Below are 13,749 nucleotides of genomic sequence, written 5' to 3' on the forward strand. Positions count from 1 at the left end.
CTTCCATAACATATACACTGTTTTCCCCTTCAAAACCTCCTGTAACACATTATTTGTTACACATAATTGAATTATGGATAGGACTTTTTTATCTAACCTATCCTATTCTGGCTGATCCATATCTGCGATCTTATTCTTTGTAACGATCCTCTCAAGATCACTCTTAATTAGTATTACTGACATACGAACTTGCCACAGACTGAAATTTGTGATATCGTCAAACTTATCAATATCAAACCTTGATGCTACCATCTTTGAATGAGTTGAATGCGGAAATCAAACTAGCTTTAATATTAGTTTGTAGGGAATTAAGCTAAGTATGCAATGAATAAGAAAAATAACTAAGAGATTGAAAAGACCAACACACAAATTTAACATGGAAAAAATTCTCTAAAGAGGATAAAAAACCATAGGTAAAAGGAGATTTCACTATAATAATTGAAAAGTACAAGAGGAGAGAATCAAAATAAAATTTGAAACCCCGAAAGAAAAATCCTTAAAAAAAGAATTCTCTCAATATAAATATTTTAGTTGTTGTGTATCTAAAACCTATAGTAATTAAGGCCTATTTATAGGTTGAAATTCGTAGCATTTATGACTAAAATATCCTTAGGTTAATCAGAGTTTAAATGGGAAACTAAAATAGAGTTTAAATGAGAGAAGAAAGCTGAGAAACTTGAGGAGCATGTCGCCACGTAGTGATGTGACGTTTGATTTTCGGGACAAAGAGCTTCTGATTACGACACACACACTATTTTGGTTGAAATGTGAGGCATACTTCCACATCGATTTTTATCCCATTAAAATTATGGAAATTTTGTCATAAAATAATCTACAAAAAAATATATATTTAATTTTTTACATTCAATGATTCATAATAATCAATTGATTTAATTCTATTTTCAAACTTCAATTATTTAATTAATAATAATTCAAAAATTATAAAATAATTTTCAAATCATTTCCATACTTAATGAGAAAATCACATTTATCTTCAAATATTTTTCATTTCTTTAACTTTATCATTTCTATCAAGAGTAGAATAATTTTCATCTACCCCATAATGTTTCATGCATAAATAGTTTAGGAGTGATTTTTTTTTCTTATTTTAATAATGAATCAAAATTTAATTATTGGTTAATTAACAAGGTTGTTAAATGGTGTGTTATTATGGTGGATGTCTTGTGTTTGAATCCCTATACAGGCAAGGGTATTATTTTTTTTGCTAAGATTTTGGGATAGAGTTGTGTAATAGGGAGATTCTGAGTAGTGGATGCGTAGTGGGAATTACGGGAGAAGATTAAGGGATTTTGGGGGCTATCGGGATTTTATTTTTATTTTTTCCATAACCGAATTTTCACTCTCTTTTCCAAAAAAATTTATGCCGTCTATTCTTCTCCCTCTCCTCTTGTCGAAATTCTTTGAGTTTTTCCATCTTTCTTTTCTTTTTCTTCTTCTTGATTTTTCCCTAATCCATTTATTTTCCTTCGTTTTCGCACACGGTTAGTGCTCGTTTAGTTTCGGTAAGTGTTTCTCTTTGTTTCTGTCATGAATATCTTAACAACTGAAGTGGTAATTTTCTTCTCGGTGATTTGGGTGTAGAGGGGGGCTCGGACCAGTGAATTCAGTGTTCTCGTCTTAACGATAGTTAAACATAGGGTTATCGTTGGTGGTAAGTTGGGTTTCTATTCGTTCTTGGTTGTCAATTCGCTTGTAAATCCATTAAATTGATGTTGAGTATCTTGATTAAAGGCTTTGGAGTGTTCGGGGACTGTTTTAGCATCAAACAAAATCAGGTGTGTATCCAAAAGGAAAAAAAAGATTCAGCGAAAAGCCAAAATTGCTTGTTGTTTGGACAACAGCAGTAGGCTAACTTTGAAAAATCGCTTTAAATTATGGAATTGTAAATCGTGAGGTATAATAAACTTTGTGAAACAATGTCAGATTGAATTAGGGTTCCCCTATTTTGACTTTGGAAAATCATCAAAAATTGGAGAAAAATAATTAGGGGTTAAAATTTACATGTTTAAATTATTAATGAGTCTATTTTCAATAGAAAGAAATGGAAACATCATCCAAATTTTTTATTAAGAGATAATTAATTTTTAGCAAAGAAGGAACGAAGCTGTCAGACAACAAAACAGGGGTAAGTTTGAAGATTTTACTGTACTTATTTGCTAAACCAAAAATACTAAAACTTTTATGGTAGAAAGGTATTTGAGTCTAGTTTCAAATACATCAAGCGGATCTTAATTCGAAATTCTGTAGCTCAAGATATAAATAATTTAGTAACCGTGATTCAAGTAGACAACTTTGAAGGAATATATAAGTAAATAGTGAATATAAAAATATATATATATATATATGAATAATTAACTAGCATGGGTTACATTAAAAATGGATCACGTGGTCAAGGGCAATTTGGGTTGAGTGGGCCACATGGGCGTGTGAGCCCATTTTTTTGAAAAGTTCTGTAAGGTTGCACTGGTCACCCAAGTCGACTGTGGACCTACTGTAGGGTCAGTAAGCTTTTCTTAGACCCCTATATGTGTGATCTGTCTGTCTGATTTCTATACCGAGCATGACTTATGATATATAAATGTATGTACTACTAATTGCATAATGGCATGGCATATTTTTTATGTTGCATTGCATTGGGGTGGGTTGATTATATTTGGAGGAAGTGTCTGAAAGACTATTAAGCCTGTTATCTGGCAGCTCAGTTGCAACCTTCTGATTATGTGTCGCATTTCGGTACAGGATGGTGTGTAGGGATGGGTGGGTTGATTTAATCCCCACATGATGCGTAAAGGCTGGTGGGTAGGATTCTGATTTACTGTATCTGCATTCTGTATCTGATATGGGCCAAGGCTTAATGTATTTTTGAGACTGTATCTAAATGGACTAAGGCCCAAACTGATTCTATGATGGGCACAAGCCCCAGAATGTATCTAACTGAATTCTGTTGATTATCTGTATGCATGTTTTCTGTAAGGATTACACACTGAATTTGCGAAAACTCACCTTTTCGCTGTTTAATTTGTATAGGTAATCCCCAGACTTGACGGGTCGGTGTAATGGAGGACTCGACGGTGGCCACACGTAAACTTTAGACTGTTTTCTGTTAATGCCAAGAATTTATTACTTATTTGGGGTTTTTGATGTATCTTTTGGACTATGGACTGGTTGACTTTAAATTTGGGGCTTTATATTATTTTTTTATGGATTTTTTAAAACTGCAACTCCACAAAACACGATTTATTTCTAAAAATTAAGGTTTTTCGTAAATAGAAACAATTTTCCCTAAATTAATTGGTTACAAAAGCTTCCGCTAAGAGACAAGTTTTAAAGCAAATTAACTAGTATTTTTTCTAATTAAAATAAAAGCTAACTTACTGTAACGGTTTTTAAACTCGACAATCTTGTCTTCAAATCCCTTTCCATGTGACATCACCAGATTCGACCATAACGTCTAAGCCTGGTTTGGGGTGTTACAATGTGTCCTTATTTCGAATGCCCACACTACCTTAGACATGGGCGTGACTCCAAACCGTGTAAGTCACATGGCCTGGCTACATGGCCGTGTGACCCTTGTAGTGTTGAAAATTTTAAATATTTCTGAAAAAATTTATGAGTTTTCAAGTTAGTCCTTATTTGTTTCTAATGCGTAATTTGGGCCTCGAGGGTTCAATTAAGGGACAATATGTATGATTTTGATTGGTTTCTAATATGAATGCTAGATGAAATGAAATGTCTGATAATTAATTTGTAAACTCCGGTAATGCTCCGTAACCCTGTTCCGGCGACGGATTTAGGTTAAGGGTGTTACAGAGAGAGAGGGAGAGAGAGAAGGAGAGGGAAAGGGGATGGCAGGGGAGGGGAGAGATTTTTTTTTTTGTGTTTCTAGCCTTGCAGCAGTGAGACTTTTCATGTCATCGCGGTTAGATTTTGGTGTTTCTCTGAAGGACTTATTTGCTGCAGCAATGCCTATGAAGAGGCTTGATATTTTTAGCTTTTCTACTCGATAGGTATATCATTTTGTAGGGTCTAGGTCTCAGGTAAATCCGTGATTGACAGGCTAGGTTAAAGTTGTGAATTCCATGTATCTAAGGCTAAGCTAACATGCCAACGACGCCTTGTCTCCTTGGCAAGGAAGAGGTCATGGTCCAAAACCATTAGGCCTCTCGTGTTTAAGTCTCGTTATACGGGTTTGGTCCGGCTTTATGTTAGACTTTGCCTAGTAACATGTTGGTTTGTTTTGTTTGATTTGTTTCATTAAAGTATTATATGGGATGTAACAGTTGATTGTAATTGTAATTTGTAACTTGCTTGACATAAAAAAGTTGCATTATTGGATGATGGCCTTCCTTTGTAGACAAGACATTTTTAGAGAGGCCGGGTAATATAGTTTTTCGTCAATTGACTAGATATGTATTATAATGCAGTGTTAGAATCATTTTAATATTTTAGTTTGTTTTGGTATTATGATAAGGGTTTGAACTTTCATTCGATTAAGACAATTGTCGGAGGAGACAAGTGTTTGCTGGAATATAGGGTTGAAACATGATCTAACACTAAAATCTTTTGTTGGCTGGATTTAAAGGCTCTTTCAAATGGAAAGTCAACTGTTGTAGAGTTCTATGCAGATTGGTGTGAAGTATGCCGAGAATTAGCTCCGAATATTTACAAAGTAGAGCAGCAATACAGGTAACTGCTTCACTTTGTTACTATACTCATTTACTCGTATAAGTCCTTGGTGTTCTTTTCATTTCTTTAGGAATAAAACTGTTTTCTAGTTTTTGAATCATTTTCTAGAGAATGAGTCGGTCTCAGTTGTAGATTGATGAATTTGACACATTCGTGATCCCTGTGGAAACTTTCTGTGTTCCTAGTTCAATTCACTTCTTAACACCCAATCACCAATTTCGGTTTAGAGATCGTGTGAATTTCGTAATGCTAAATGTTGGCAACACGATGTAGGAATAAGAACTTGACGAGTTTGGTGTGGAGGGTATTCCACATTTTGCATTCCTGGACAAAAATGGGAACGAGGAGGGAAACGTTGCAGGCAAGCTTCCAAGGAAGTACTTGCAGGAGAACGTGGATGCTCTTGCCCGTGGGGAGGCATCAGTTCCTCATGCTAGTGTGGTGGGACAATATTCAAGTGCTGAATCGAGGAAGGTACACTAGGTTGTTGCTCCCAGAAGTTGTGTAGATGTTATCTTGTTTTGAGATTAAATTCCCCAAGTATAAATACACATGTAAAGGTAACCCATTTCCCAACTTAGTTTTATTGTATATCAATCTCCAACTATGGTTTGAATATAGAAGGGGTAACCCTTTGCTTAGCATGATTAATGTGACCAAATCTTCCACTAAAATTTAAAATATAATTTGAGTTTTAACTTAATTGCTTCAAATTTTTACAAATGAAAGGGCATCCATCACACCATTAATATACATACACACATAAGCTCAATTTTGAAGCAATTCTTGAACCTCTGATTACTTTTTATTTATTTTACTTCACATTCCAATCATATTTTCTATTATCAAATTTTAAATATTAGAAGGTATTCTATTAAACATGAAATTACACTTTTGTATATATATTAAATTTTATTCTAACTATAATTTAAATTATTCAATATGTTTTTGTACTATAAAGAATAGGGATCTCACGGTTGGAATTCATGTCAAACACTCATTCCTCCATACAAGTAAAGACAATTGTTCAATTTTGAATTTATTTTTATTGATATTTTAATCATATAAATTAAGACTTAAGAAATATATGTTTTGAAATTCACAAACCCCAATTGTGATCTATTTTATTGGGTATTTTATTGGGTATTTATCATAACTTAGAATAGTATGAAGGTTTTTTACACCAGTTTAGGAAAAACCTATCAAGAAACAATTGAGACATATCAGTCCAAGTATTAACAGATCCCGAAGGCAAATAAAATAGTCATTCTCTAGCAAAGTCAACTAATGAAAAAGGAAAAACTCTTAGTTAGATTTGATCCTCGATTACTCCTTCTGGTTTCATGCTTAGGCAAATCATGTGGAACTCTTTCAGATGAGTATGGGGGTTCTGATTTTTCAAACTGCGAAAAGTAGGCAATAAATGTATGAATCACGAATTTAGCTCGAACGGTGTTTCGCCCACCGGATAAGTTATGCATACTGGTTGTTGTTCATTTGGTGTAGTTGTAAGTTGGCGTATAGTTTGATCTGCCATTTCGTCTGAATCTTTAGATAAGTAAATATCTTCGGTTTAAGATCTTTCTTCAAAGTCGAGTTGTGGTTATTTACCAATTCGAATAGCTTCTCTTCGAAATGTTCGAGCCAACTTTTATACCTCTGGTTCAAATGTTAGTCCCCGATTCTGACCTGGTCATAAAGAAAACAAACAAAAATTAGAAATTTTCACCAATCCCTGGCAACGGCGCCAAAATTTGATGAGCGTCGAAACCACCAAATATAAATTCTTACAACAAAATAACAATCAATAACAGTATAGAGCAATAAGGTCGAATCCACAAGGACTAGCTATCTAATTTCACCTTTTTCCGTGACCAGAATTGTTGTCACAGTCACAATCATGCCCACGACCTGTGCGTACCAATGCTGAAAAAAATAAAATGGGGGGTTTAAATTGATAAAGATTATAAAATAAGGAAATAAGAAGTGTAATAAAATAAAATGAAAACATATTCAAAATTTCAAAAAAAAAATTTAAGCAAATAAAGTAAATTGGTAAATGAAATATTTTTAAGTTTTGCCTTAGCCTCGGTGTACTCCAATCTTGAATCGATCATTGAAATAGATTTTCCTTTCCAAGTGATAAGCTGGTTATAGAAATCGAGGATCCCTCAAACCGCCAACTCTTCCACTCGTAGTCGATCCTGATATCACTTGCAAATCGACCCTTGTCGAATTTTTAACCACGTGGCACTTACCTGTGATTTAAGACTTTGACAACCTTACAATTAGAAAAGCTCAACTCGAATTAACGGCATCAACCGTGTAGGTCATTTAAATCCAATCACTATCTCCCTTGACGGAATCCAACTAGCTTTTTCTAATTGAACATGTCAATTTGTTCATGGGATTTTAAATACAGCACGACCAACTCAATTTCCCAACTGTACATCAAACGATTCCAACCCAACGCGCGTTTTGGGAATCGAAATCGAATCAACTTTAAGGGACAAATTTGTACTATCCCAAATACCAGAGAGATAGCAAATATCGAACTGCAAAGTATTTAGTGTGGGTTCATATCTCACGATTACTCTATCGAAAAAAGAACCAGGCTAAGGCAAAAAAAGGCTTAGTTAATCATGGAAAAGGTCATGCTTGAAAATAAATGGTTCAAATAGAATTGTAGAAAGTGGAAAGGGAAAGGGCCTTGGAAGGTAATTAAAACAAAAAGTTGAAAGTAAAAGAAAAAAAGAATGAAACAACAGAATAGAAAAGTGCCGCAGAAAAGGAAATAAAATAAGGAATTTTATTGATTCCAAAAGCCAAGTGTGTGTTTAATTGGTTGTAGCCATTAGGTATTTATACATACTTCTAGTGCTAAAATTTAGCTAGATTTTTCTTAAATATTATCACTAAATAATCCTAAATATTATCACTAAATAAATCAAAATTTAAAAATCAAATTTAAACTAATTAGAGAATAAAAAATCCTCCAATCTTTATCCAACAATTTTTTTAAAAAAATCTTCAACCCTTCAATCTTTATCCAGTCATCTTTAAATCTTCAGTCTTTCAATCAACTTCATTCTTTCAATCTAGTCATCTTTATCCAGTCATCTTTAAATCTTCATTCTTTCAATCAAGCACTCCTCTTTACTTTTTGTTCCAATTTAGCCCATCTTTGTAAAAGTTTGAGTTCAACGCATCAACTTCATTTCTGATAATAAAAACCCAAATTTAATAGCATTTTATTTGATAATTAGTCAAAAATCAATATATTAAAAACACAAATTTATCTTGCTATCACTCATCTTTAGCCATTTTAAACGTATAGAGACATTGTTTTAACATTAACCTATTGGCAAATGATTTCGTCATATACAAGGCTTCCAGTTTCTTCCATAATGTATACCATATTTTCTCCTTCAAAACCTCTTGTAACACATTATTTGTTAGACATAATTGAATTATGGATAAGACTTTTTTATCTAACCTATCTCATTTTGACTGATCCATGTCTGTGGGCTTATTTTCGGTAACGATCCTCTCAAGATCACTCTGAATTAGTATTGTTGACATACGAACTTGTCACAGACTGAAATTTGCAATAATCTCAAACTTATCAATATCAAACCTTGATGATGTCATCACTGAACGAGTTAAATGTGGAAATCAAACTAGTTTTAATATCAGTTTGTAGGGAATTAACTCGTATATGCAACGAACAAAAAAAAACTAAGAGAGAATCAAAACAAAAACCCGAAACACCGAAAGAAAATCCCTTCAAAACAAAAAAATAGAATTCTCTCAATCTAAATATTTTTTTTGTGTATCTAAAACCTATAGTAACTAAGACCTATTTATAGGTTGAAATTCGTAGCATCTATGACTAAAATATCCCTAGGTTAATTAGAGTTTAAGTGGGAAACTAAAACAGAGTTTAATTGACAGAAGAAAGCCGAGAAACTAGAGGAGCACGTCACCACGTCGTGACGTGACATTTGATCGTTGGGACAAAGAAGGATCGCATCGTTAGGACGAAGGCTTTCTTCTCATCGTGACGTCGGCTGCTCGTTGGGACGAAGACCTTCTTCTTATTGCAACGTCACACACTGTTTTGGTCGAAATGTGAGGCATACTTCCACACCGATTTTTATTCCGTTAAAATCATGACAACTTTACTATAAAAAAATCTGTAAAAAATATATTTAATTTTTTTACATTCAACAGTTTCACAATAATTATTTTATTTTATTTTATTATCGAACTCGAATTATTTAATTAATAATAATTCAAAAATTATAAATTAATTTTCACATCATTTTCATACTTAATGAAAAAATCACATTTATTTTCAAATGTTTGCCATTTCTTTTAACTTTAATAGAATAAATTTTCATCTACCCCGTAATGTTTCATGTATAAATAGTTTAGGAGTGAATTTTTCTAATTTTAGTAACGAATCAAAATTTTATTATTGGTTAATTAACAAGGTTGTTAAAACCAAGATCCGATAAGGTCAAAAGAAAAAAAAATCAAGATCCGATGGATATTATAAATTTGAGTGACATAATGGGTTGAAAGAAAAAAGTGAGAGGGTTGGAAGCAAGTCTAAACATCAAAGGTGTTGAAATGGAATACGTGACTTCTCCAAAGAGCATATAATTATAATGTGATTGTAGGACCATCCCAAATGAAGATAGAAGAAGAAGCAAATCCTAAAATTGAAACTGGAAAAAATATCAGCAAATGGCTCGCGTCGCCTCAAACCTTTTTTCTCTTCCTAGATTTAGGCCCTACTTTCAAGTTTTCGACAATGCCCTCCTCTTCAAATCCTCTTCCCTTTCTCCTTATAGAACTTGCAAGTTTCAATCGATCGCGCCCGTCAGACAAATCCACTTCCCACCCAAACACAACCCTCCGACGAGGTAACTCTCTACTCTTTCTTTGTGTCTCTGCTTTTATTTTGCATAATCTTCATTTCTATAAAAGGGTTGCTGTTAATTTTTGCTGAGGGCAATTACGATGAGCACAATTTTAATCTGCTTCTGCGTTAAAGGGTTGTTCTAGTATTAGAATAAGATAATCTCTTGATTTCCATAATTTAAGTACACTAAATGTAAGTATGAATGAATGAAAATCAATGTGCCATAATCTAGTGAACTTTTTGTAGGTTTTGCTAACAGGTTTTTTCATAGCTCTTTTAAAGGTATTGTCACTATATAAACTTCCTTTTTGTGCACTAAACAAAGTAATTGATGTTTAATTTATAATACTCAATTCGTTGAATGAGAATATTTCCTTTAATGGTAACTTCTTCTAATTTCCTTAGGGAACTCATAAGTAAATTCATTCATTTAAATGCCAGATTGAAATTTATGTAAAACTTATCATTGTCATGGCAAATTGTTTTTTATTTTTATTTTTAGATTTATTTTAAATCTAAAATAACTATTTTTTTACTATCATTCGAATCATTCTATCAACGAAAAAAAAATCTAAAAAAAAATAGTTATTTAGATTTTAAAAAATTTTAAAATATCTAAAAAACAATGACAAGATCCTTCTTTTTCCCAGTGATCAAATGTCACGTCACGACGTGGCGACGTGCTCCTCAAGTTTCTCAGCTTTCTTTTCTTAGTTAAACTCTATTTTATTTTCCCACTTAAACTCTGATTAACCTAGGGATATTTTAGTCATAAATGCTATGAATTTCAACCTGTTAATAGGCCTTGAACAAAAATATTTAGATTGAGAGAATTCTATTTTTTTTTGTTTTGAAGGGTTTTTCTTTTGGGGTTTTGAGTTTTATTTTGATTCTCTCATTCTCTTGTACTCTTAAATTATTATAGTGAAATCTCCTTTTATCCATGGTTTTTTATGCTCTTTAGAGGAGTTTTTCCACGTTAAATTTGTTTGTTGATCTTTTTAATCATTTAGTTATTTTTCTTGTTTGTTGCATATACGGGTTAATTCCCTACAAACTGATATTAAAGCTAGTTCGATTTCCACATTTAACTCATTCAGAGATGACAACATTAATGTTTGTTATTGATAAGTTTGACGATATCGCAAATTTCAGTCTGTGGCAAGTTCGTATGTCAACAATACTAGTTCAGAGTGATCTTGCAAGGATCATTACAGAGAATAAGCCTACAGACATGGATCAGTCAAAATGAGACAGGTTAGATAAAAAAGTCTTATCCATAATTCAATTATGTCTAAAAAATAATGTGTTATAGGAGGTTTTGAAAGAGAAAATAGTGTATACGTTTTTGAAGAAACTGGAAGCCTTGTATATGACGAAATCATTGGCCAATAGGTTAGTGTTAAAACAACATCTCTACACATTTAGAATGGCTAAAGGTCAGAGATAGCAAGATAAATTCATATTTTTAATATATTTATTTTTGGCTAATTATCGAATAAAATGCTATTAAATTTGGGTTTTTTCTTATTAGGAACGAAGTTGATGTGTTGAATCCAAACTCTTACAAATATGGGCTAAATTGGAACAAAAAGCAAAGAGGAGTGCTTGATTGAAAGAATAAAAATTTGAAGATGACTAGATAAAGATTGAAGGGTTGAAGATTTTTTTTTAAAAAAATGGTTGGATAAAGATTGGAGGATTTTTATTCTATAATTAGTTTAAATTTAAACTCTAGTTTAAATTAAATTTTAAATTTTGATTTATTTAGTGATAATATTTAGGAAAAATCTAACTAAATTTTAGCACTAGAAGTATGTATAAATACCTAGTGGCTACAACCAATTAAACACACACTTGGCTTTGGGAATCAATAAAATTCCTTATTTTGGGAATCAATAAAATCTATTCTGTTGTTTCATTTTTTTTTTTCTTTTACTTTCAACTTTTTTGTTTTAATTACCTTCCAAGGCCCTTTCCCTTTCCATTTTCTACAATTCTATTTGAACCATTTATTTTCAAGTATGATCTTTTCCATGATTAACTAAACCTTTTTTAGCCTTAGCCCGGTTATTGCTTCTATAGAGTAATCATGAGATATGAACCCACACTAAATACTTTGCAATTAGATATTCACTATCTCTCTGGTATATGGGATAGTACAAATTCGTCCCTTAAAGTTATTTCGATTTCGATTCCAAAAGTGCGCGTTGGGTTGGAATCGTTTGACGTACAGTTGGGAAGTTGAGTCGGTCGTGATGTATTTAAAATCCCATGAACAAATTGGCCTGTTCAATTGGAAAAAGATAACTTACAACTGCATCAAATGAACAACAACCGCTATGCATAACTTATCCGATGGGTGAAACACAGTTCGAGTTAAAGTCGGGATTAATACATTCATTGCTTCCTTTCCGTGGTTTGAAAAATGAGAACCCCCATACTCATTTGAAAGAGTTCCACATGGTTTGTCTAAGCATGAAACCAGAAAGAGTAACCAATGATCAAATCAAAGTAAGAGATTTTCCTTTTTCATTAGTTGACTCTACTAAAGAATGACTATTTTATTTACCTCCAAGTTCTGTTAATACTTGGACTAATATGTCTCGATTGTTTCTTGATCTATTTTATTTACACTCCTTATTTTCATGTTTTATTAACTTTTAATTTTAATCCATTATAATATTTTTCAAATCATTTAAGTAGAAATATAACATTAATCGTCCAAGTTAACACCTTATGGTCTATTTATCATATAAGTCCTCCCAAATTCATTAAATAATCCATTTAATTATTAAAATTTAATAGCGGTTAAGTTTTACATCTTTTACTTTTTAGTCTTTTTTCCTTAATCAATCATTCAATCAGCAAAATTACTGGACCAGAACTTAATATAACTTTGCAAAAGACCCATAAATATTATAAAATAATATTTACTGACTCGATCATCAAAAATTGGGATTATAAAATCACCCTTTTTTACCACAGAAAAACGAGATGTTACAAAAGGCCTGTAAATTCGATATCAGAAATGAAAGAGATAATCTTTTGCAAACACACATGTTGCTATTATTTGATTATTCTATTGTTGCTTTCCTTTTGTTCTCCATTTTCTGAAATTAACTTATGCTCCCTCTAAAGTTCACGAGTTCCTTATCCTTTCTATTGGGTTCAGTCCACGCTCACCGTACCATTATTAATGTCAGATTTAGTTGGTCACCCTACTGGTCAGTTCATCTTCTTCCTGACATAGATGGTTAGAGTAGGAAGGAAAAAGGGGATAAAAAGTGGAGTGTCTAGAGAATAGAAACCCCTCAAAGAGGGTCTTTAAAAATGCATATAAAGGGGTATTTTTTGAGTCAGATTCTAGGTCATCAGAGCAGGTCAGATTATGATATGTTTTATTATAATTCCATAACATTGTTATTGGGAGGCAAGAAAATAAATATATAATCAACTTTGGATTCCAGAAAGATGCTCACTTTATTCTACAAGATAGCTCATGGTTGATTGAAGGTGGTCTAATGCTCTTTCAGCCTCGAAGACTGAACATTAAATTAAAAACCTGGAGTTTAATCATACCTCAAATTGGATGAAAATTTAGGGTTCAAATCAAGCTAATGCTTGATTCTGTGGCTGAGCGAGTTGTTGAAGTGGCTGGTGATATTTTTAAAATCGACTGAAAGGCATCCTTTCCAAGGAACATCAGATATATGCGGGTTTGTATCTGTATTAACCCTCGACTACCTCTTGTTGCAGGGGCTTCTGTTCAAGCTCCAAATGGTCTGAGAATATGGGTGAGTTTTAGGTTGAACGTGTTTATAAACTCTACCGAAATTATGGACATATAAGGCATACTTTTCCTCAATGCATTTTGGAAAATGATTTCATTTAAGCTGCTTTAAAAAATCAAGTGCTTGATATTCATAATAGATTTGGTTATAATTGGGGAATTGATTTGAAGCATGTTTTATTTACTAATGAAATGAGGGCTTTTCTTCATAGAAATAATCGTAGAACTCCCAAAGCTTTTTACATTGATCCTGAAGTTGTTGATGATGATTTTATTGTACCTAATATGCCATAAGAATCAATATTTTTAGATATTAGAG

General features: G+C 32.5%; 1 protein-coding gene and 1 long non-coding RNA gene across 2 annotated transcripts; both read left to right on the top strand.

The window, feature by feature from the left end:
- The first annotated feature begins 3,866 nt into the window (after nucleotides 1–3,866).
- On the top strand, nucleotides 3,867–5,382 carry LOC105795912 (thioredoxin-like protein HCF164, chloroplastic). Its single transcript, XM_052628910.1, is given in 3 exon segments — nucleotides 3,867–3,994; nucleotides 4,600–4,707; nucleotides 4,935–5,382. Coding segments are annotated over 3 exon segments (492 nt in total). The 3' UTR covers nucleotides 5,191–5,382.
- Nucleotides 5,383–9,321: 3,939 nt separating this feature from the next.
- Nucleotides 9,322–11,558, top strand: LOC105794398 (uncharacterized). The gene is made up of 3 exons (XR_001133928.2): nucleotides 9,322–9,638; nucleotides 10,793–10,894; nucleotides 11,172–11,558. It is a non-coding gene; the product is annotated as an uncharacterized LOC105794398 (long non-coding RNA).
- Nucleotides 11,559–13,749: the final 2,191 nt, after the last annotated feature.

The sequence above is a fragment of the Gossypium raimondii genome, chromosome 3 (assembly GCF_025698545.1).
Source record: "Gossypium raimondii isolate GPD5lz chromosome 3, ASM2569854v1, whole genome shotgun sequence".
NCBI classification, from domain to species: domain Eukaryota; kingdom Viridiplantae; phylum Streptophyta; class Magnoliopsida; order Malvales; family Malvaceae; genus Gossypium; species Gossypium raimondii.